This window comes from Pocillopora verrucosa, chromosome 1 (genome assembly GCF_036669915.1).
Source record: "Pocillopora verrucosa isolate sample1 chromosome 1, ASM3666991v2, whole genome shotgun sequence".
NCBI lineage: Eukaryota > Metazoa > Cnidaria > Anthozoa > Scleractinia > Pocilloporidae > Pocillopora > Pocillopora verrucosa.
Window position 1 is genome coordinate 18,381,227 of NC_089312.1, and position 23,158 is coordinate 18,404,384.

The window sequence follows — 23,158 nt, forward strand, 5'->3', positions numbered from 1 at the left end:
GGAAGCGCACAAATCGTTTGAATGCGACACTTGTGTATTCTTGCTAAACCAAACCCAACTAAATGTGGCCCTCTCTGTTTCCTCAACTTATTTAACCGATACCTAGGCTCTGGCAAAGGTAGATTTGCAAAAATTCTCAAGCAAAACTATAAAATGCTTTATAACATGTTTTGAATTTTTTTTCGCTGATAAATGGCAATTTCAATATATATATAATTAATGAGTTTTGAGTTCGCAAACAGAGGTTTCCGGAATGCGACCAGAAAACAAGGATGCGGGAAGCATTAGAAATGCGGATAGATCGTAGTGTAGGACAATATCAGTAGTGTAAATTTCAAGAGGGTAAAAAAATCGCGACAGGAAGTCGGAAGGCTCGTTTTTCTTCCCGAGCAAAAAATAGCAATTGTGTTTGATTCACTGAGGTTTTGAGGCAGGTCAGGTCAAGATAAAACAAAGTAACGATTTCCTCTTCCGCAATCTCTCCTCATATGTTTCGTCTTTTAATAATAGGTTGAGCCTTACGGCAACAAAACTCACATCATGCGTTCTTGAAATTTAGCTCAAAAGCCAGATTGTCTTTCTCTTGAAGTAATTGAACATCCCTGCCTACACAATGTCACGGCCATGTCTGGTGGAGTGTGTTATTGTTATTATTATTGACAATGACATCCGTGCATCAATATCAAAACTAACTGCATCTAAGTAGATTTTGCTAGCAAAACAAAAAACCCGCAGACGAAACCACCATGACGGTTCTTAAGTGTACGCATTGTTCGTAGTGACTCAGCTTTGCGGGGAGGGGGCATTAACGTCAACATTTCTTAATATTCTTCCGCTATCCATGACCTCAAAAATGTCGTTAGAGCAACCTGGTGTGAGGAATCAAGATCGATAAATTTTGATGATTTCGATTCAAGTTCAAAGTATTTTGTCAGGCACTCTTAAAAGCTCTCGCCTTCGGTGATATGTGATGTTTGTCGTTGAGAGCAGAAGCTGGAGTCAGAGAAATTAAAAGGACAACAGGAAAATTATTCAAGATCACGGAACCGTTAAGAGACCGGATATCCTTGAACAACTACCTGTCATGTGCGTGTCAGTCTCCTAGTCGTGTTAACAGTCCCAAGTACATTGTTCTCATAGCAAATGATATTAAAATTTTAAACGTTTTCTTTTCTTTCTCGTACGTACATTTTTACAGTCGTTCATGCTAATTGTCCTCGTCAGGGGAAACTGATTGACAAATATTCCTAGAATGAGGTAGGCATGAGTTACTGGTGGTGCGAGTCATGATCAGAAATGATGACAAATACAGTGTATTCTGAATTATTTGCCTCAACAGTGTAAATTTCGATCAAATTAAAGTGCAACGAAGGATATTTTCAGGAAGTTTTATAGAAATACGATACACGGTAGTTGAAGTAACTCTAAACCAGCGAAACCTGATCTGGGCCGACATGTTTGAAACAAAAAAGAGGCAAAAAAAAAAAACAACAAAATACACGGCTGCTTCAAATTTGGACTGCAGCACTGTTTATTGAACAACATGGATCAGTCAAGTTACCGAGAATAAACTTATGCGGAGAATGTCGTGAGAGAAAAGAAACTGGTGCATGTTGGTGGAAGGTCTGAGTAAACGAGGAATCGAGTTACCGGGAGGTCCGAGATTATAGCTATAATAAATGTATCATGGAAATCCAGGAGAAATCAACTTTGGTTTTGAGCATAGGGAGTGTTCGGGTTATTGGACTTTAACTGTATCATTACGTAATTTGAGTGAATCAAGCAAAACATTATGAAAAGTATACTGTGCATCCGAGTAATTTTTGCCGTGGCTCAAAGATAGATTAAGCGGGTATCATATATTAAAGTCAACTAGTCATTGTGATCGATTTTTGCCTCTGAAGAGATCTTTCACTGTTATAACAGTCGTAAAGAGTTCTGCTTAAACGCTTAAACTTTTCTTCTACTGAATATGGCTGAGTTGATGTAAATGGCGAAATTCTAATATCCGTTATCAGAACTCGCTTAACTTGAGAATGCATTGACTTTTGGTTTACCACCGTGATCTATTAATGATATAACTTTCTATTTAGTTTCAACTTCAGAAAAAAACAGGAAACCTATCATCTAAGCTCAACATATGAAGTTCCGCTTAGTAAATTGATACTTTTGGACTCAGATACTAACAATAGAAACTCGAAACTCCCAAGGGAAACGAAAATTGGTTCGAGTCAGCGGGAGTTCGAGGAATTAAGATTGGTATTGAATTTCAACTGTCCTGTTATTAATTCAAAGAAAAGAATCATGCTTTTGCAATTTATTATTTGTATATCAACGTTTAGTTTGGAAAGTTTAACTGACTGTTTTTCATAGATGTTATCACGTTGTATCAATTGCAATGTTGTCACACTTTTCACTTACAGCTCGAGTTCTCTGGCTAACTTTGAGCCAAGAGAAAGTACAATTAGTCGGGGAGTTCGAGTAAACCAAGTTTGAGTGAAAAAATAGGGTCAAATCTAAGGGAAATCGGATCTTGTTCGAGTTAGTGGGAGTTAAAGTTAACCGGGTTCGATTTAGCGGGGCTCCACTGAAGTCCTTGACTGATATGTGGCCCTATACTGTGCGAAACTAGTTGTACGCCTGAGTAATGTGACTCTTTGGTCTCAAAAAGGACAAAATGCGTCACTCGCTGCATATCTATATATTTTTTGTTTCTTTGTGGTCTGGCCTGCTATATTTGCGTCAGAGGATATGAAATTTACTTATGACTTTGTTTGCTACAAGTTATCCCGTGTCAAAGTGCACGTAAACAGCACTGACGAATAGAGATAAAATAGTTTTGATTTATTATAAGTAATTATCTCTACGTCAAGGAAACAATGACGTTCTTTCTGATCATAAACTGTTTTCGTTTTTGTTGGTTGCTGATCTTTTCTGCGTCATTGTGTAATTGGATGAAACGTAAATGGCACAAACGTGTTATCTAGGAAGGGCACTACATACCCTTTGAACCTTAAAGGGCATGTAAACCCAAAAATACATGTTTTTCTTATACTATGTAAAAAGTGGCGTAGAAAACGAATTTGAAATTAGTTTTGTCCAATTCGACTTATTTTAGGAGAAAATCGGCATTTTCAACTGAAATTCAATTTCCGGTAGAAACAATAGCGAGAAGTCGTGACGTAAGCGGTGGAACCAAAATATTGCGCAACACATATTCCCCAGTAGAACTGGTGTGGGAGTTCGTGTAAGTGGCGGTAGTTCGGAAGATGTTTTTTCAGAAGATAGCGACTCGAATGCCTTAAGCTTAGAACATGACAGCGCTGGGGATAATCCAGATTCTTCAGGAGAGTCTGGGCCACGTCCTTAACAATATGAGCCGCGTAGAGTTCACCGAAGCGATCCGCACGGAGACAGTACAGAACATGTCGACAGTGATGCGACCGTCTCGGAAACTCAGACTGGTATTTAATTTACTTTGTGATTTATTTGTATTTAACATGAAAATGCAATAAAGCGAGGGTACAATCTAAAGGAATGCAACATATTTTTTTTTAACTTGAGCTTCTGAAAGTGTTTTATATAAAAATTATCAAAGGTGCGAGTGTGGAACTTGTCAACCAATGCCGACAACTCATGAAAGTGTTTGTTGTACGGAAATCGGGCAATTGTGGCAAAATGGCCTGAAACCCAGATAAGTTGTATCACTGAGCATCCAGGTTTTCAGTCAATTTGCCTCGATTTCTGGGTGCTGGAGACGGCCAAGTACGCGTACAGGCAGCAGCAAAGCACAGATAATCACACCGGAAACGACTAAGCTAAATATTTTCTGTTTCATCTGTTTTGTTACATTTTGAGATCGATTTACTTGAGTTGTTTCTGCCATTGATTTAATAATACAGTACTAGAGCTAGTTGTTTTTCGCTTCTTTCCTGGCAGGAAATTTCGCTAAATTGCTTACAGATAGCTTGTTCGTTGGTGTTAGGGATATCTCGGCAAACACTTTAGGGTCGCTGTGCTATCTTGTGCGGTAAACAATATCCTTCATCTCAGAAGCATTTCCATCGATAAACAAGTTGTATCATGTACATTTCCTTGTGTGGCCTTCATAATTATCCAACCCTGTTTGTGTTTGCTTCGATTTGAAATATTGAAAAGATAGTTTTGCAAGCTGAAATCAGGATCTTTTAAGTTGTACTCAAAATGATGAGTATTGTCCTACTGACCTTTGAATATATTTTCACTGCTGTGAAAACCATGACACGTGAACAAATGAACGTTTTTTGGGTTTACATGCCCTTTAATTAACTTCAATTGTGTGTGAAAAACGTTTGTACCTTTTTTATTATGAATATTTGCGTTGTTTTTGATGACAGTAATTGTATAACTTATTTTGCATTAGTCAGCACGGATAGTAGAAGTAAAAAAAGAAAGAAAATGAGAACGGTGTATAATTGTGGTATTTGAAGATCCATCAAGTACATTGATTATGCCCTCGCTATATCAGCCCTAAACGCTTGTATGTGATAAGTCTCGTTAATTACTTCCAGTCGTATTGAACTGCGACAGAACGTAGATATCGAAGTAGGTCGTTGTCTCTTTTTCATAATAGACTAAGATGTCAATATTTCAGTGTCTGAGTGACGACAATAAAAAAAGGCAGGAAAAATTCATGACGTCCTCTAAATGACGTCCTTATGAATAGAATGGTGCTCAATACTTTGCCACAATTAATAACTCGGGTTAAATCTAGTTTGGCGTTTAACATCAACGGATTCTGTAAGTGTTAGTTATGCTCAAGCTTTTTTTTTCGTAATTAGTATTATTAGTAACAGTATACTGAAGCTGTTCACAACAGGTGCATGGGCTCAAAATTATCATTAATGTTATTACAGTTATTTTTGTTATAACTATCATTCCTATTTTAGGGCTTTTTCTTCCTGCAGTTCCTATATTTGTTGTTTGTCTGTGTGGATGATTTACTCACTTGATATCAATGTCATTGAATTTGTATTTCATCACTAAGGATCATAGTCTGATCATTTCATTAGTTGTTTGGCAAACGATATTTTTGGTTGTTTTGTTTGTCTTCAACGATTTATACGTCGGATGGTAAACAATGTCTCACGCCTTTTAGTTGTACGAAAACAACGCTTGTACTAATCTTGAATCCTCTTTCTGCGATGCGCATAAATCTACACCGTAAAGCACAGACTGTCACAATTAAGTCCGAGTTTTTTTTAACAATCTCCTGCCTATTCCCTCTCTTCTTCTTTCATGTTCGTTGGACGTAAAAAACACCTAGCCCTAAATGTACGAAAAGTCGAAAAGTCATTAACCCTATACACCCCGAAAAATCATTATGTAGTGGAAACAACCGCACGTTTCCCTGACACTCATCTGCTGAACATTAATCTACCCAATCCTGCTCTTTTGTCCGTGGTGGATTGAATAGACTCCGTGGTGGATTGGATGAAATCCACTGAGTAACGGCCGGTTGAACCAGGACCAAAGGTTCAAAATAACACCTAACTCTTCTTGCACTATATAAAAACGAACACTGACGCTTATTTTTTTTTGGGGGGGGGGTCCTATTTGAGTGCGTAGGTCAAGGAAGAAAGATTCCTGAACTTTTGATCAGGTATAACAACAGACCAGAGCTCAAAAGCGTAACGTGTCTCTGAGCTGGATCATTGTGCTCCCATCTCTTATGATTTACTCACGACTTACGACTACATTTGAAAAACCTTGGGACGGTGGTTAAAACCGTAGTTTGCTAGTTCAGAAAAAACAAAGGCGTGCATTGCCAATACAGGCAATATCAAACGCTTCGTTCATAACCTCCCGCAAAGACAATTTATAGAAATTTGTCTCTGAATTTACGTCAATAACTTTCCTAATTAAAGAAATGTTAGAGTTTAATAAGCTTCGTGTTTACTGGGTCTAACATTTCTTAAATACTTGTCTTGACCGTTCAAATTTACATCCTATTTCTGCATTCAAAAATATCAGAAGTAGCCGTAAGCTATGAAAGGGTCGACATTGCCAGCCGCACGACTTCTAAATGCTTGCATTGTTAGTTTCAAGCAGCGCGTAAGCGAACTGCGATAAAGCATAATTTCGGAAGTGGTTTTTTTCCTTTCAATGATGATCAAATTAAAGATGTAGATATTTTCATATCATGTCTAATGACAATAGCAACCAAATTAAAACACGCTAAAAAAGCCTTTGACGTCTTCAATGATGTCTTATTCGCAAGATGTCATAAGTTCATGGTGGGCTGTTTTGATAAACAACTACCAATTAATCATTTCCATTAATTCTTCCTGCGTGAAGCTCTACCTGCGAATGCGGACAAAATAGACCTAAAACATCGTATGACGTCTTCAGCAATGTCTTGTTTACAAGAGTTACAAATTCATTGCTATTTCCATAAGTTATTTAACAACATTCTTCTTGCCTGAAGCTCTTCGTACATACGGACCAGGAATGTACTTCAAATACAGTCCTGCTCCTGACAATGCCTATTAAAAGTTTTGATAGGCACTGTCAGGTGAAACATTTACCCTAAAGAAGCCTTTACACCCACTTGTCAAACACTTCTAAGTGTCAGCTCACTCGGGGGTAATAGTTCTAATCCACAAACAGACATTGGTCATTCTTTTTTTCGCGAGAACTTAGCCAGACGCTAAGGGAAAGTCATGTGCAGGGGAGAGAGGGTAACTCGTCATTCGCATGAAAAGTGCTTGAAAAAATAGCACCTGTCTTTTAGGGTAAAACAAGTCCCGTGGAAAAGCCACTTTCTCGCGGGGGATGTAAATAACATGTTGTATGCAGGAAAAGGTTACGATCTAGACAAAAGCCAGAGGAATAAATATTTTGTGACAGTTGTACTCAAGTTAAACCATGATTTCAAGAGTTTTTATTAAGTAAGAGCAAGCAAGTTAGGGGGAACTCGTTACCATCTTTGTTATGATAAGAGAGAAACTGCAAAAGGCCCATGTAAGACTCCGAATTAAGTAGTCGGTCATTCAGTTCGTCTTAGACACCCATACAATTTCCACATCAATTCCCTTTCAACCCTTTCAAGCTTGAGGTCTACTACAATAAGTTTTTAAGTTTCTAATTTCGAACAACAATTTGCAATACTTTGGTGATACAGTCTGCCGATATTAGCATTTTAAGTTTCTATATTACGCTTTTGGTTGGATATCAATGCGACAGTCGAGTTTTCAGAACTAAGTTCCATTCTATTAGTACTATAAAAATGAGTTCAAGCTAAACTTTGTTCATCATATTCAATCGACTTCGACTGAGATGAGAACAATACAAGGAGTGTTGCTGGTTGCCTTCATTAACCAGGCCTGCGGGCTCGTAAAACACAATTGTACTTTATCTTTCATTATTCTCTTTAATATTCGATTTCGTCATCAATCGCTGAACCCTGAGCAAGAGAAACTAATTGTTCATTTCCTCTGAATCTCCTGACACGTTTGAACATAATCAAGCTAATTTGTTTTTTCAAACAAAACAAAAGCAAACCAATGATTACTCCAACAGAAGGAATTAGAGTCAAGGTTGCAGCTAAGACAGTACTCAATGCATTGTTTATCAAAATCACCCGAGCGGGAATCCTTGGGTTATGATAACATTTGTAAGACGAATTTTTCGAGCCCCACTGTTCAAGAAAAACGTTGACATGTTTGTAAACGTCCGCAGTCGTTCCGCATTCGGAGTCTCTGAGTATATAAGAACACTCTTTTGTTATTTGCCGACGGTCCCTAACGACTAAAGCGTCATGTTCCGATCGATTATTGTAAGACACATAAATTTGCAGACAAGGATAATAAATTGTGCATTTTGCGTTGGTGTTTCGTTTGATACAGTCGCATTGAAGTCTCTTGTCTTGAGCTGTGATTAGTTTTGTGGCTGTGACACTACAAATTCCCAATTTAAATCTTGAACTTTCGATCTTTGGAAGCGTAACCAGAACCAACACGAGAAGTAGAGACAAAATTGAAGTCACAAGGATTCCTTTGGCCACGCGTGTCACTTTCTTGATGAGATCAGCTTGTTGCAACCGGTGGACATTCATTTAAGTCGGACCAAAGAGAAACAGATACTTACGATGCTCAGTAAATTCTATACTTGTTCTATTATATGGCTGCCTATAGAGGATAAAACAAAAAGTATAAAACAACAACTGATTAGCTGTGGGCTACATTTTATTTCATTTCAGCTCGTTCCAGCACCGTGACTGTTAAGAAAGATTTATAGCCCGTGGCTTATACACTCGTATCCGTTTAATATAATGACTTATCAGTTCTATCTTAGATACCAGTTTTATTTTCTTAATCAGGTGAAACGAACGTGCAGCCGAGTGACGAAGGTCAACGGACACTTTATCAGAGAATTGATTAAACCCTACCACACATGTTATGAAAATTAATTCTCAATCGAAAATTTGGTGAACCCGTGTGGTTTCTTCTGAGGGGGAACAATCATCGGTATGGTTGATAATGTAATATTTAAGTGTCATTCGCGTAAAATTTCTGATGTTGTAAAACATTTCGAGAGTGAATGATTTAAACAGCAGATTCGACGTAATTAAAACTGAAGAAAGCGAGATGGCTGAAAAAATACACTAACAAAACATGTCTGCCGAACGTGTCAACCTGTAATTGTTTTATGTTCGAGACACCGCAGACTACTGTGCGTTAAATTAAAATTCATAAGTCCAACATCAAAACATTTAGAGTTCCTTCAACATCAGAGGATGAAGTGGTAAAAATGAAAATATTATCTAGAATACTCTTTAGTTTTCCTTCTTAATACGAGTAATATTATGATGCATTATAAATTGCAACGGCGATGATTAATGTTTGCTATGATTGTCGCTGCAATCGAATAGCGTGATTCGTCGAAAGACTTTCATTCAATCTGTCGACTGGAGAATTCCTAAAGCCAAAATTTTCATATAAACACAGCAGTAGTTGCTTTACTAAGACTTACAACTGACATAATTACCAAAAAAGACAACAGATTCGTCGGGAGTTAACATAAATAACACGCGGAACATCTTACCTTAGAGAGCAGAGCCACAATCTTTCTTTTGAATATTTGATTAGGAACCTCTGGTATTTTAATACGTCAAAGGAAACAAAAACAAGACAATTTTAGCATGTTCTAGAAACCTGAAAAAGAAAAAGGCGATCAGAAATATTGACTAAAGTCTAAAATTGACCGCGATTTGTAACGTTTTCTTCGCCTCCAGGCCATATGAATTATTAACACAGTGATATTCAATAGCGGTTTTACTCTGCCAACACAAGGTTATATTGACGGCTTGGAGTCTGCTACAATAAGCTTTGAAGAGTTTCTTATTTTGGCCTGTAATTTGCAATATAAAGTTGATAGCATCCGTCGGTGTTTACATTCTTAAGCCCTTTATTACGTTTCCGTTGGTTACCCTGAAAGATGTTCTCGGTTCGCTAGAATCATAAAAAAAAAATAAGGGCGAAAAAAAAACCTTACTCATCATAATCAATCGTTTGTAAGAGATGAAGGCCTTTCATCGACCAAGTAGCCTAAGGCGTGTGAAAGCTAGAAGCCAAAAGCTTTCTTATGGCTGGCCACATATTCGAAATAAAAGGACGGAAAACACACCAGGAGTGTGAAGAGATCTACGAAATATTACAGGAAAAAATGATGAAGAAGACTTAAAATAGTTAGTGGGACAAAGATATGGACACAAATACGAAGATGCATTGAGATATGAGATGTGAAGGCTTATTTGAACTAATTTTGAAAGCTCTAGATTCTCGGCCCCTCTGACTGAAATAAACATCTATTCTCTTATTAATTAGTTCTTATAATTTTGTGTTCGCTAGTATAGCAAGGAAGACCAGAAATAACACGACTTGCTGTCGAATTATACCTGTAAACCACAAACGATTGGGTTCGAACAGTTCAAGGTTAAGACCAGGTGGTCAGAATCGAGTGTCTATGAGCTACAATCATCTCTAATACGAGTTCTTAACGTCTAAACCACTCAGACAGCACTCACATAATTTTGTAACAGACAAAACACATGTATATGGTCAATTAGATAAAAGAGATATGAAAAGAAATATGACTTAAAGCAAAAAAATTGTAGACTTATTTCCCAAGTCAAATGTCTTGACCTTTCCATGTAGAAGTCGGCTGAGAAGGTGACGGTGTTACATTTAAAGGCATGAATTTTGCATACTTTAAAGATAAGGCAAGATGGCTTTACTTGTGAAGCAATGGCTGTTGCTATCTTTAGGGATATTTCTTGCACACGCCCGGCCGAAAGGTTTGTTTTGTTTTCCCTTTTGATCCTTTTGTTTTGACTGTATTATCAAAGGAATCAATTAGATACGACACTAACAATGTTTATATTTGTAAACAAAATGAGACAGACAAGTTATTAGGAGTGCTCGGTAGGCGAAAGTTTCCACTCAGTAGGTGACAGAAAATCATTGAAATGAAGGCCACATTTTATGATGAAATTGTTGTGTTAAGTCCCTAAGGTAACCCTTTGAACTACAAATAATTTTAGCCAAACGTATGGTATTGTTGACAAAACTGTTACTCAAGGATGGAAAAAAGATGGTGCTATTTGTTGCGACGACAGGTGACTGGTGAGGTAAAAAGAGCTGTCGAATTATACCTGTAAACCACAAACGATTTCATTTCATTTCATAACATAGATTTCATTTCACAATCACTGCTCAATGATTTCATAAATAGATCTTCCTCGGGGATAAAAGACAATGATTTAAGGTGGAATTAAATCGAAGCCTAACAATAGATCGACATCCCATGTTACCCGACCAATGCACCGATAACGGTTGCTTATTACAATTCAAAACGTCAAATGACCATATAAATGAGAAGTCAGTCAAAATGTATCCTTTTCTCCAACCTAAATGAAGTGAAACTTTCTTTCTTTTCCTAATATGCTCCCAATTTTCAGTAATGAAGTGCATTTCTCTTTATCACTTACAGGCCGTAGAGGAGTATTTTGTTTGTTTGTTTGTTTGTTTCTGTTCGATTTTTGAATACAGCGGAAAATTCATGGAAGTCAGTTTGGGTGTCTTTTACGAAGTGTTGTTGTTCGTCTCTCAGTACCCGATCACGAAGACGATGTGCCCGAACTGTACGAGGGAGACATTGCACTAACTAAAGAACAGGCCGAAATTCTTAAGCCGTCGCGGCCAACCGTCAACAAGGCAGTGGACTGGAATCAAGAGGCTCAAACGAGAGGCGCCATCGCAAATCCAGGTCCTGACTTTGGCCAGGCGGAATTGTCCCGTTTCAAATAAGTTATGCAATCGGTAACTGATCAGTTACTTATCTCCATGAGACTCTAGTCTAGAGCTTTATCAGTATCCTTACATTTATTATCCAACTGCACTAAGTAGAGTACAAATAACGCTTGAATAGAGTAAAAAAAGAATCCTGCGATATTCAACGGTTATTTGTACAGTTGGTTATTTCGTATTGTAAAAACATCTGTTTAACCAGTGACTGCGCGTTGTTTGCATTTTGACTCGCTGTACGCGCTCTTCAAAATATGGCATAACTCGTAAAAATACTCAGCGATACTACACACGAAAAAGTCTTATAAGGTATATTTATCCAATGTTGCATTAGCGCTAAATCTTAACCGAAACTTTTCGGCCCTACGCGTTGCCTTTTAATTCTTTCAACACATGAACTATTCTGATATTTGCCTTTGTAAACGTTTCTCATTCATATAATTAAACGTTAAAGGAAGGTTACTGATTAGAATCTCGATGAAAGTTGGATGGATCATGTTCCCTGTCTTCGATTGTGTTATTTTTCTACCAAGAATTGGTATAAAGGGTTTTTTTTCTTTGTTTTGTCGGTCACGTGATTTCGGATTTCTGAGTATGGTCACGAAACTTCAAGTTCTGGTCAATGATTCTTCCCTCGTAAGTTTATTATTTCTACATACTTTCTGTCGCTGTATCGCGGAGGTATGAAGATTTAAGGTTTATAATCTATGTATTTCGCTTAAGAGTGCTAAATGTGCCTTTGCAGCATTTAAGGGCACAAGAACTGGAATTGTCTGCCATTTAAGTCTCGCATAGGGACAGTGCTAACTTCACCTCACTATGTTTATATAGGAACCAAAGCTGACGGTAAAAAGCCAGAAAGCAAGCCACCCGGGCCTGAGCCAGGTCAGTTATAAGCTTAAGTAACCCACCTCGTTTGTAGAGCGTCCCCCTCCAGGACAATAAAAACCGTCAACAACTCAACCGTGGTGAATAAAGAGTTTCCTTCACTATGCTACGTTTCATTTCAATGAAAGACAGTTGTGCAGTCGTTGTTCTTTCTATCCAGGTATAAAGGCTAGCAACGCTATTGAAAGATAATAGCTTCATCTGAGTAGCATGTCTCTGAAAGAAGACTTGAAAACAGTAGGACCCATTTATATGGTCTCGTTTCCTCAATGTTACGGACGAGGTTCAATTTTGAATTCATATCTTTTCACAGCGGCACCTCCACGTCCACGTCCACGTCCACATCCACATCCACGTCCAAGTTCATATCCCCCTCCTGATTATAAATGGGGCTAGACCACCCCTAAAATGGGTCGTTATCCTGTGGGTATTTTTTTTCAAGATGGCGGCCTTCAAGCGCACAAAGGCTTCTGGATTGAGAGGTGAAGGGATCAGGAGCCAAACGTGGCTTATTTTAACCGGGATTTTTGCAGCCTGATAACAATAGAGTAATAAATGGCGCCTTTCTTCAGATTTTCCAGGTCTATTGCCTTTTATTGATATGTAATGTGGGTATGGTAGTGAAAACTTAACCGAGAAAAGTGTTATGATTGGAAGCGAAAATTTCGAAGAGATTCCAGCCGAAGAGAGTTCAAGGTAATGCTTTTCTATCAAGATTTTCTCTGAAGATGGAAACTGACATTAAAATCGAAAGTCATACGAAGTTTGTTCATTGTCTCTTCTCATTAAAAATGTACATATTCATAGCTTTTGTCCTAAAATATTTCATTCGCATGAAAAGTGCATGAAAAAATAGCGCCTGTCTTTTAGGGTAAAACAAATCCCGTGGAAAAGCCTTTTTCAAAGTTCACTTTCTCGCATGGGATTATGTAGTAAAAACAGCTGGTTTGTATATAACGTGTTGTGTGCAGGAAAAGGTTACGATCTAGACAAAAGCCAGAAGAATAAACATTTTGTGACAGTTGTGCTCAAGTTAAACCATGATTTCAAGAGTTTTTATTGAGTAAGAGTGAACAAGTTAGGGGGAACTTGTTATCATCTTTGTTATGATAAGAGAGAAACTGCAAAAGGCCCATGTAAGACTCCGAATTAAGAAGTCAGTCATTCAGTTCGTCTTAGGCACCCATACAATTTTCATATCAACTCCCTTTCAACCCTTTCAAGCTTGAGGTCTACTACAATAAGTTTTTAAGTTTTAAGTTAAGTTTTAAGTTTTTCAAGTCTCCATATTACGGTTTTGGTTGGATACCAATACGACAGTCGAGTTTTCAGGACTTAGTTCCATTCTAATAGTACCATAAAAATGAGTTCAAGCTAAACTTTGTTCATCATATTCAATCGACTTCGACTGAGATGAGAACAATACAAGGAGTGTTGCTGGTTGCCTTCATTAACCAGGCCTGCGGGCTCGTGAAACACAATTGTACTTTATCTTTATTATTCTCTTTAATATTCGATTTCGTCATCAATCGCTGAACCTTGAGCAAGAGAAACTAATTGTCCATTTCCTCTTAATCTCCTGACACGTTTGAACATAATCAAGCTAATTTGTTTTTTCAAATAAAACAAAAGCAGACCAATGATTACTCCAACAGAAGAAATTAGAGTCAAGGTTGCAGCTAAGACAGTACTCAATGCATTGTTTATCAAAATCACCCGAGCGGGAATCCTTGGGTTATGATAACATTTGTAAGACGAATTTTTCGAGTCCCACTGTTCACGAAAAACGTTGACATGTTTGTAAACGTCCGCAGTCGTTTTGCATTCGGAGTCTCTGAGTATATAAGAACACTCTATTGTTATTTGCCGACGGTCCCTAACGACTAAAGCGTCATGTTCCGATCGATTATTGTAAGACACATAAATTTGCAGACAAGGATAATAAATTGTGCATTTGCGTTGGTGTTTCGTTTGATACAATGGCATTGAGGTCTCTTGTCATGAGCTGTGATTAGCTTCGTGGCCGTGACACTACAAATTCCCAATTTAAATCTTGAACTTTCGATCTTTGGAAGCGTAACCAGAACCAACACGAGAAGTAGAGACAAAATTGAAGTCACAAGGATTCCTTTGGCCACGCGTGTCACTTTCTTGATGAGATCAGCTTGTTGCGACCGGTGGATATTCATTTAAGTCGGACCAAAGAGAAACAGATACTTACGATGCTCAGTAAGTTCTATACTTGTTCTACTTTATGGCTGCCTATAGAGGATAAAACAAAAAGTATAAAACAACAACGGATTAGCTGTGGGCTACATTTTATTTCATTCCAGCTCGTTCCAGCACTCTGACTGTTTCGTTTGATGCACTATGTGACTGTTAAGAAAGATTTATAGCCCGTGGCTTATACACTCGTATCTGTTTAATATAATGACTTATCAGGTCTATCTTAGATACTACAATGAGTTTTATTTTCTTTATCAGGTGAAACGAACGTGCAGCCGAGTGACGAAGGTCAACAGAAACTTTATCAAAGAATTGATTAAACTCTACCACACATGTTATGAAAATTAATTCTCAATCGAAAATTTGGTGAACCCGTGCGGTTTCTTCTCAGGAGGAACAATCATTGGTATGGTTGATTATGTAATATTTAAGTGTCATTCGCGTAAAATTTCTGATGCTGTAAAAAATTCCGAGAGTGAATGATTTAAACAGCAGATTCGATGTAATTAAAACTGAAGAAAGCGAGATGGCTGAAAAAATACACTAACAAAACATGTCTGCCGAACGTGTCAACCTGTAATTGTTTTATGTTCGAGACACCGCAGACTACTGTGTGTTAAATTAAAATTCATAAGTCCAACATCAAAACATTTAGAGCTCCTTCAACATCAGAGGATGAAGTGGTTAAAATGAAAATATTATCTAGAATACTCTTTAGTTTTCCATAATAATAAGAGTAATAATATGATGCATTATAAATTGCAACGGTGATGGTCTAATGTATGCTATGATTGTCGCTGCAATTGAATAGCGTGATTCATCGAAAGACTTTCGTTCAGTCTGTCGACTGGAGAATTTCTGAAGCCAAAATTTTCGCATAAACACAACATTAGTTTCTTTACTAAGACGTACAACTGACAGAATCACCAAAAAAGACAACAGATTCGTCGGGAGTTAACATAAATAACACGCGGAACATCTTACCTTAGAGAGCAGAGCCACAATCTTTCTTTTGAATATTTGATTAGGAACCTTTGATATTTTAGTACGTCAAAGGAAACTAGAATAAGACAATTATAGCATGTTCTAGAAACCTGAAAAAGAAAAAGGCAATCAGAAATATTGATTAAAGTCTAAAATTGACCGCGATTTGTAACGTTTTCTTCGCCTCCAGGCCATATGAATTATTAACACAGTGCTATTCAATAGAGGTTTTACTCTGCCAACCCAAGGTTATATTGACGGCTTGGAGTCTGCTACAATAAGCTTTGAAGAATTTATTATTTCGGCCTATATTTGCAATATACAGTTGATAGCATCCGTCGGTGTTTACATTCTAAAGCCCTCTATTACGTTTCCATTGGTCACCCTGAAAGATGTTTTCGGTTCGCTAGAATCATAAAAAAGATAAGGGCAAAAAAAGGCTTACTCATCATAATCAGGCGTTTGTAAGAGATGAAGGCCTTTCATCGACCAAGTAGCCTAAGGACTGTAAAAGCTAGAAGCCAAAAGCTTTCTTATGGCTGGCCACATATTTAAAATAAAAGGACGGAAAACACACCAAGAGTGTGAAGAGATCTACGAGATATTACAGAAAAAAATGATGAAGAAGAAAATAGTAAGTGGGACAAAGATATGGACACAAATGCGAAGATGTATTGAGATATGAGATGTGAAGGCTTATTTGAACTAATTTTGAAAGCTCTCGATTCTCGGCCCCTCTGACTGAAATAAACATCAATTCTCTTATTAATTAGTTCTTATGATTTTGTATTCGCTAGTATAGCAAGGAAGACCAGAAATAACATGACTTGCTGTCGAATTATACCTGTAAATCAGTTAATGCGCTACAATTATCTCTACTACGAGTTCTTAACTTCTAAACCACTCAGACAGCACTCACATAATTTTGTAGAAGTAACGGACAAAAGACATGTATATGATCTATTAGATAAAACAAATATGAAAAGAAATATGACTTAAAGCAAAAAATATGTAGACTTATTTCCCAAGTCAAATATCTTGACCTTTCCAAGTAGAAGTCGGCTGAGAAGGTGACGGTGTTACATTTAAAGGCATGAATTTTTCATAACTTTAAGGATAAGGCAAGATGGCTTTACTTGTGAAGCAATGGCTTTTGCTATCTTCAGGGATATTTATTGCACACGCTCGGCCGAAAGGTTTGTTTTATTTTCCCTTTTTTGTTCCTTTTGTTTTGACTTTATTATCAAAGGAATCAATTAGATACGACACTAACAATGTTTATATTTGTAAACAAAATGAGACAGACAAGTTATTAGGAGTGCTCGGTAGGCGAAAGTTTCCACTCAGTAGGTGACAGAAAATCATTGAAATGAAGGCCACATTTTATGATGAAATTGTTATGTTGAGTCCCTTAGGTAACCCTTTGAACTACAAATAATTTTAGCCAAACGTATGGTATTGTTGACAAAACTGTTACTCAAGGATGGAAAAAAGATAGTGCTATTCGTTGAAACGACAAGTGGCTGGTGGGATACAAAGAGCTTAACAAAGATTTCATTTCACGATCACAATCAATGAATAGATCTATGTCATGTAAATTAATTCGATTTATAGATCTTCCTCAGGGCTAACAGAGAATGATTTAAGGTGGAATTAAATCAAAGCCTAATAATAGATCGACATCCCATGTTACTCAACCAATGCACTGATAACGGTTGCTTTTTGCAATTCAAAACGTCAACCCAAAAATTTGTCCTTTTCTCCAACCTAAATGAAGTAAAACTTTTTTTCTTTTCTTAATATACTCCCAATTTTCAGTAATGCAGTGAATTTCTCTTAATCACTTACAGGCCGTAGAGAAGTATTTTGTTTGTTTGTTTGTTTGTTTGTTTCTGTTCGATTTTTAAATGCAGTGGAAAATTCATGGAAGTCAGCTTGGGTGTCTTTTGTGAATTATTGTTGTTCATCTCTCAGTACCCGATTACGAAGACGATGTGCCCGAACTGTACGAGGGAGACATTGCACTAACTAAAGAACAGGCCGAAATTCTTAGACAGTCACAGCCAACCTTCAACAAGTCAGCAGACTGGAATCAGGAGGCTCAAACAAGAGACGCCATAAAGAATCCACGTCAACTTTGGCCAGGCGGAATTGTCCCGTTTAAAATAAGTTATGCAATCGGTACCTGATCAGTTACTTTTCTCCATCAGACTCTAGTCTAGAGCTTTATCAGTCAGTATCATTACACTTATTACCCAACCGCACTGAGTAGAGTATAAATAACGCTTGAAGAGAGTACAAATATCCTGCGATATCCTACGGTTATTTGTGCAGTTGGTTATTTTGTATTGTAAAAACATCTGTTTAACCAGTTGACTGCGCGTTGTTTGTATTTTGACTCGCTGTACGCGCTCTTCAAAATATGGCACAACTCGTGGACACTACACACCAAAATGTCTGATAAGATATATTATTCATAGTTGCATTGGCGCTAAATCTTAACCGAAACCTTTCGGTCCTACGCGTTGCCTTTTAATTCTTTCAACACATGAATCATTCCGATATTTGCCTTTGTAAACGTTCCTCATTCATATAATTAGACGCTAGAGGAAGGCAACTGATTAGAAACTCGATGAAAGACTGGATGGATCATGTTCCTTGTCTTCGATTTAAACAGAGAGAGTCAGAGAGAGGATACCTCGAGTTTGTCTACAAAAGGGGGTAAGTAGAGGGTCAAATTAACATTACGAAAGTAGCTCAAGACAGAACCGCTACTTTGTCAGTGTGAAAAATTTCCGTAAATATAGGTATTTACTCCTTGAAGTAATAGTACGTACCGTTTTATTGTTGAACTTTAAAGTAATTACCCGGTGTTGTCTCTACTTTCAACAGCTGCTGGTCGTATCTTGGCCATATTGGTAGACGTCAAGAAGTCTCTATTGGACGGTACACTGAGTGAGTTATAAAAGGCGCGCTTAAGCTGCATCACCACTATGAAACTACTGTTTGCGAGTTACATAAATCCCTCTTAACCTGCCTAATTGAATGGAGATCATGATAAGTTTACTTTTCCCTAGTCCAGTCTAATCTGATTGAAATACGCATTTTTCATCCGCGTTTCAGACACGTAGCAGAATTACTCACGTCCTCGTGTAAACTCTCCGACGAACTACTTCGCTGACATGCAGCCTCTCAAACTGCAGTGGCTACTGGCTCCACACTCGTTTATTATTATCTTAATCTCCTCTTATCAAATATTTCTGGGTTTTTGGTTCCACGTACAGTATCTCCATTGTAAACCAGTTTGTAACGTTTAACTTATTTTGTGGGAAAGAGTCATTTGTTATGCTCAAAAATCATACTTAATTGTTACTTTCAAATAAATTTTGCAAATAAATTGAGCAATGATTGCTCTGCAATTTGAATTTGATAACTCTAAATTTACTGAGCAGCTAAATACTGTGAATTAACGGCCCAAGTAGCCTTGATAAGTTTAAAGAGAAGAAAAATACCTAAATGTGTATATAAATTTCAACTCGTTGAAGGGATCCCCCCTGTGTACAAGGATCAATCACTCACGAGTTAGGACACGCCATCGGATTTTTACACGAACAGAATCGACCTGACAGGGATGATTACGTCAAAATCAACTGGCATAACATGGCGCGCGGTCAGTATGAACAAGTTTGATTATACTATTATGACTATATGCGGAGAAATGCGTTCATCATTATGAAATACAATTCCATTTTGTTGAGGATTGGTGATCCTAAACTTTACCCACGTAGGGTATAATACACACCATTTGCGCTTACAATAAAAACAGTGCATGGTAAAGATATTTGTTATTAGCTAAACCGATTAATTTTGTGTTACAAGTCGCCAAGATAACTTTTCGCCTCAGTTTCACTTTTTTTTCTCTTGATTAAAAAAACTATGAAACGTATATGACCTTCAAGAGACTTGGGCGAATGACCTGGCACACAGCGCATTGTGTTGAGTTGAAACGAAGGTTCCTTTTTCCACTTTTTCTTTTGTGGTGGATTTTGATCCAACAGTTACATTTATGGTATAAAAGTATTGGATCGAGTGACGGTGAAAAGTTCCATCCATTTCTTTGAGCCATGATTAATTTAGTCTAAACTGGAGCACATCCTAGGGAGAAGTTGTGTCACTCATAGACGTGGCCCTTTTTCCTGGTTCCTTTTTTTAACGATAAGTTCAGGTTAAAAAAAGCCTATTTTAATATTTCAACATAAACCGTTGCATGCTCAAACACCGCAAAATCAATGACTGTACCACGAATGCACATATTGTTATGAAATCATTAGTAGCGCGCTTACTGTGATAAGTTCAGTTGCACGTGCCTATGTTCGCCGCTTATATATCTAGCCGGGTGATTTATGCCTGCATTCTTCTAACAGTATTTTCTCACACAATTCAGGAGCAGCAAGTCAGTTTGAAAAGGCTGACCCTAATGAGGTAGACTATCGAGGAGAGCCATATGACTACGGATCCATCATGCACTATTCCAAGTACCAAGGGAATAATCGTCCTAATGCCATGACGATGGAGCCTATAAAAGCTAATGCTGAAATTGGTCAGCGTAAAAGCCCCAGTAAAAGTGACATACGGCAAGCTCGGCTTATGTATGGCTGTGGCGGTACGTTCACGTGACTATGTCATTTAAATTAATTCGAGCGCGTAGCTACCGGGATGAGATCCTTTTCTTTTAAAATAAAACAATTATTATAACTTTTATTCATAATATAAATGTTGTGTTTTTTTTCTACCAAGAACTTCACCTCTCACTATGTTTATATAGGAACCAAAGCTGACGGCAAAAAGCCAGAAAACGAGCCCCCCGGGCCTGAGCCAGGTCAGTCATAAGCTTAAGTAACCCCCTTTGTTTGTAGAGTGTCCCCATCCAGGACAATAAAAACCGTCGACAACTCAACCGTAATGAATAAAGAGTTTCCTTTACTATGTTACGTTTCATTTCAATGAAAAACAGCTTTGCCTTCGTTGTTCTTTCTATCCAGGCATAAAGGCTAGCAACGCTATTACAAGGTAATAGCGTCATCTGAGTAGCATGTCTCTGAAAGAAGACTTGAAAACACTAGGACCCATTTATATGGTCTCGTTTCCTCAATGTTACGGACGAGGTTCAATTTTGAATTCATGTCTTTTCACAGCAGCACCTCCACCTCCACCTCCACCTCCACCTCCACCTTCACCTCCTGGACCTGGCCGTCCCCAACCAGGTTAGTTTTTAGCGATTTCAAGTAATTGACTATGATTTCGGACATAGTTACGCTTGATACGATAAAAACTAAGACGGGATGTCTAATAAGGTTTCGAGGAGGTCTCCAAAGGCTTTGGTTATTAGGTATCGCAGTTACAGTTAGTGAAATTTGTAATTGACCGTCGAAAGTAAACCTGGATATGCATTGGTTTTGCATGCCTTATTTGGCTTTCTAATTGGTCTAGAAGACCTGGAACTCTTTAACGGTGAATTGGGTAACTACCAATAAACAACTAGAGATATCATTTGAACGAAACACAGACAAAAGAAAACCTCGACTATCCAAGAGAATAGTAAATAAGAGCAAACAGCGTCACGGGAATAATGATCTTACTCTTTTTATGGCATTTTGCAGGTGGTCCACCAAATTGTATCGGAAAAACAGAAAATTCTGGACGAATGCAAAAAATAATCCTGGGTAAGTAAAGATAAAATTATTTATTTAACATAATAATTTCCTCCCTAGATTTGACTCCGGGCCGCGATTCTTATTTTCTACTTAACTCTTCCTCTTAGCCTCCAGAAGGAATTGACCTGAGACTTCTCTTTGTGATACTGATATGTCTTTTTGCAATCAGGTTATGAGAAAAGACAAGCTTATTAGCTTGAGGGTGTTATGTTGAACACCAAACTACCTTGTCTAATTTTCGATGAAATTTAAGAGAGTAATACGAGGGAATTATTAATTGGATCTTGGATAGTAAATGGTTAAACCTTTTTTTTCTGCTTGAAGTCTGCAAGAATCCCGACGATGACAAAACAACAAACACAACACAGGTCAGTCTTGAAGGTTATGGCAGTGAATGAGTAATTGAGCTGCCCGTTAAGGCTTCCTCATAAATACGAAGAATTCGTATTTATGATCCTGTCATATGATCTGTTGAAAGCGCCGAGGGTTAAGCTAGAATAGTGCCATCTTAATAGATCCTTTTCGAAATGTCTAAGTTTGTATTTGTAAAGAAGAAAAACAGGCGGCAAGGCCAGTTCCTGTTGATTGTTAACTAGAGCCCCAAATTTACTCTCTCGGCAATCAGGTGACTAATCTCAGCTCTTGGTTGTAACATTTTTGGTATCTCTTCGTTCTGTCAATTGACTTTGGAAGAGCTAGGTTACCAGATTTACTGGTTCATCCCTGAACAAAACTTTTCGGTAGTAACTCTTCTTTTACGTAGAAGCATTTATGGAAATCGTCGACATACGTTAGGATACATAAATCACTTCTTAAATTTAGATATAGATCTACTTATAATCAGCGTCAAAATTAGTTGACACATCATGTTTGAAGAGTGGTATTTATGTGCAGAGTAACATTGACAAGACCCCCCCCCCCCTCCCTCATTTACAGTTACCTTTATGTAGCTAAAAGTTCACGGAATCACACGACACGGCATTTTTTTGGGGGGGGGAGGGGGCGAATAGGTTAACCTAACAAGGACAAAAGATAAATTGAAGTAATAGGGGGTTGAAAAGATCAATGTGTCAACAATTTTGTCGCTGATTGCAGGTTAAAAAAAACTAAACAAAAAGTAACGATTGTTTTTTTCGAGAGAGAGGAAAGCCAATCTTACATTTTTTTACCAACTCCTTATTCTTCTCCTTTTAGACCCAAGTGAATTCAAAGGAAACCTGGAACGGGGGAACGTAGTTGATAATGATGCATAAATGAATCAAATTAACTGGAGAAAGTACAAACGGGATATCTGTCGCGTCATACTGCATCCTTGGCTTACAAAGGAGAATCTATTAATCTATTAACTTCAACCATATATAGAATTCTATGCACGTTCGCTGTCCACACAATAGCCCAGATATTTAATTCACTATTAGCACTTTTATTTTTTCATAAATTAGTGAGAGGGGCAGGGGTGAAAATGTAAGAACTTACTGTTTCCTATCAGAAAAAATAAGGGCAAAAAAAGGCTTACTCATCATAATCAATCGTTTGAAAGAGATGAAAGCCTTTCATCGACCAAGTAGCCTAAGGAGTTTAAAAGCTAGAAGCCAAAAGCTTTCTTAAGGCTGGCCACATATTCGTAGTAAAAAGAAAACACACCAGGAGTAAGAGATCTACAAGATATCACAGGAAAAAATGATGAAGACTAAAAATAGCAAGTGGGACAAAGATATGGATACAAATGCGAAGATGCATTGAGATATGAGATGTGAAGGCTTATTTTACCTAATTTTGAAAGCTCTCGATTCTAGGCCCCACTTACTGAAATAAAAATCAATTCACAATTCAATTTATAATTTTGTGTTCGCTTGTATGGCAAGGAAAAACAGAAACAACACGACTTGCTGTCGAATTATACCCGTAAACCACAAACGATTGGGTTCGAACAGTTCTAGGTTAAGACCAGGCGGTCAGAATCGACAGTGTTTATGATATGCTCAACTAGTAAAAGAAATA

General features: G+C 37.6%; 2 protein-coding genes and 1 pseudogene across 3 annotated transcripts; 1 reads left to right on the top strand and 2 right to left on the bottom strand.

Moving 5' to 3' along the window:
- Positions 1-6,894: 6,894 nt before the first annotated feature.
- LOC131788798 (calcium-activated potassium channel subunit beta-4-like) lies at positions 6,895-9,332 on the bottom strand. The gene is made up of 2 exons (XM_059105896.2): positions 9,085-9,332; positions 6,895-8,168 (listed from the first exon to the last, which is right to left on the bottom strand). The coding sequence occupies exon 2, from the start codon at positions 8,093-8,095 to the stop codon at positions 7,412-7,414; it is 684 nt and encodes a 227-aa protein (XP_058961879.2). The 5' UTR covers positions 8,096-8,168; positions 9,085-9,332; the 3' UTR covers positions 6,895-7,411.
- Positions 9,333-13,327: 3,995 nt separating this feature from the next.
- Positions 13,328-15,702, bottom strand: LOC131788871 (uncharacterized; annotated as a pseudogene).
- On the top strand, positions 13,897-22,991 carry LOC131788803 (nematocyst expressed protein 6-like). Of its 2 annotated transcripts, none has more exons than XM_066171998.1 (13): positions 13,897-14,462; positions 14,718-14,865; positions 16,559-16,639; positions 17,418-17,624; positions 18,044-18,164; positions 18,336-18,398; positions 18,989-19,113; positions 19,888-20,106; positions 20,269-20,322; positions 20,642-20,707; positions 21,104-21,166; positions 21,482-21,525; positions 22,352-22,991. In XM_066171998.1, exons 3-13 carry the CDS (start codon positions 16,570-16,572, stop codon positions 22,391-22,393), a joined length of 1,074 nt encoding a protein of 357 aa, XP_066028095.1. In that variant the 5' UTR covers positions 13,897-14,462; positions 14,718-14,865; positions 16,559-16,569; the 3' UTR covers positions 22,394-22,991. The 2 variants fall into 2 exon arrangements, with proteins under 2 accessions (XP_066028095.1, XP_058961884.2); XM_059105901.2 differs by having other exon boundaries at positions 13,898-14,462; positions 20,639-20,707.
- Positions 22,992-23,158: the final 167 nt, after the last annotated feature.

Bases quoted from the DNA above. Each gene is read 5' to 3' on its own strand.
- LOC131788798 (XM_059105896.2), bottom strand. From the start codon at position 8,095: ATGAATGTCCACCGGTTGCAACAAGCTGATCTCATCAAGAAAGTGACA.
- LOC131788803 (XM_059105901.2), top strand. From the start codon at position 16,570: ATGGCTTTACTTGTGAAGCAATGGCTTTTGCTATCTTCAGGGATATTT. The intron at 18,399-18,988 runs GTGAGTTATAAA...AACTCGTTGAAG, and splicing joins TCTATTGGACGGTACACTGA to GGATCCCCCCTGTGTACAAG. The intron at 20,107-20,268 runs GTACGTTCACGT...ATGTTTATATAG, and splicing joins GCTTATGTATGGCTGTGGCG to GAACCAAAGCTGACGGCAAA.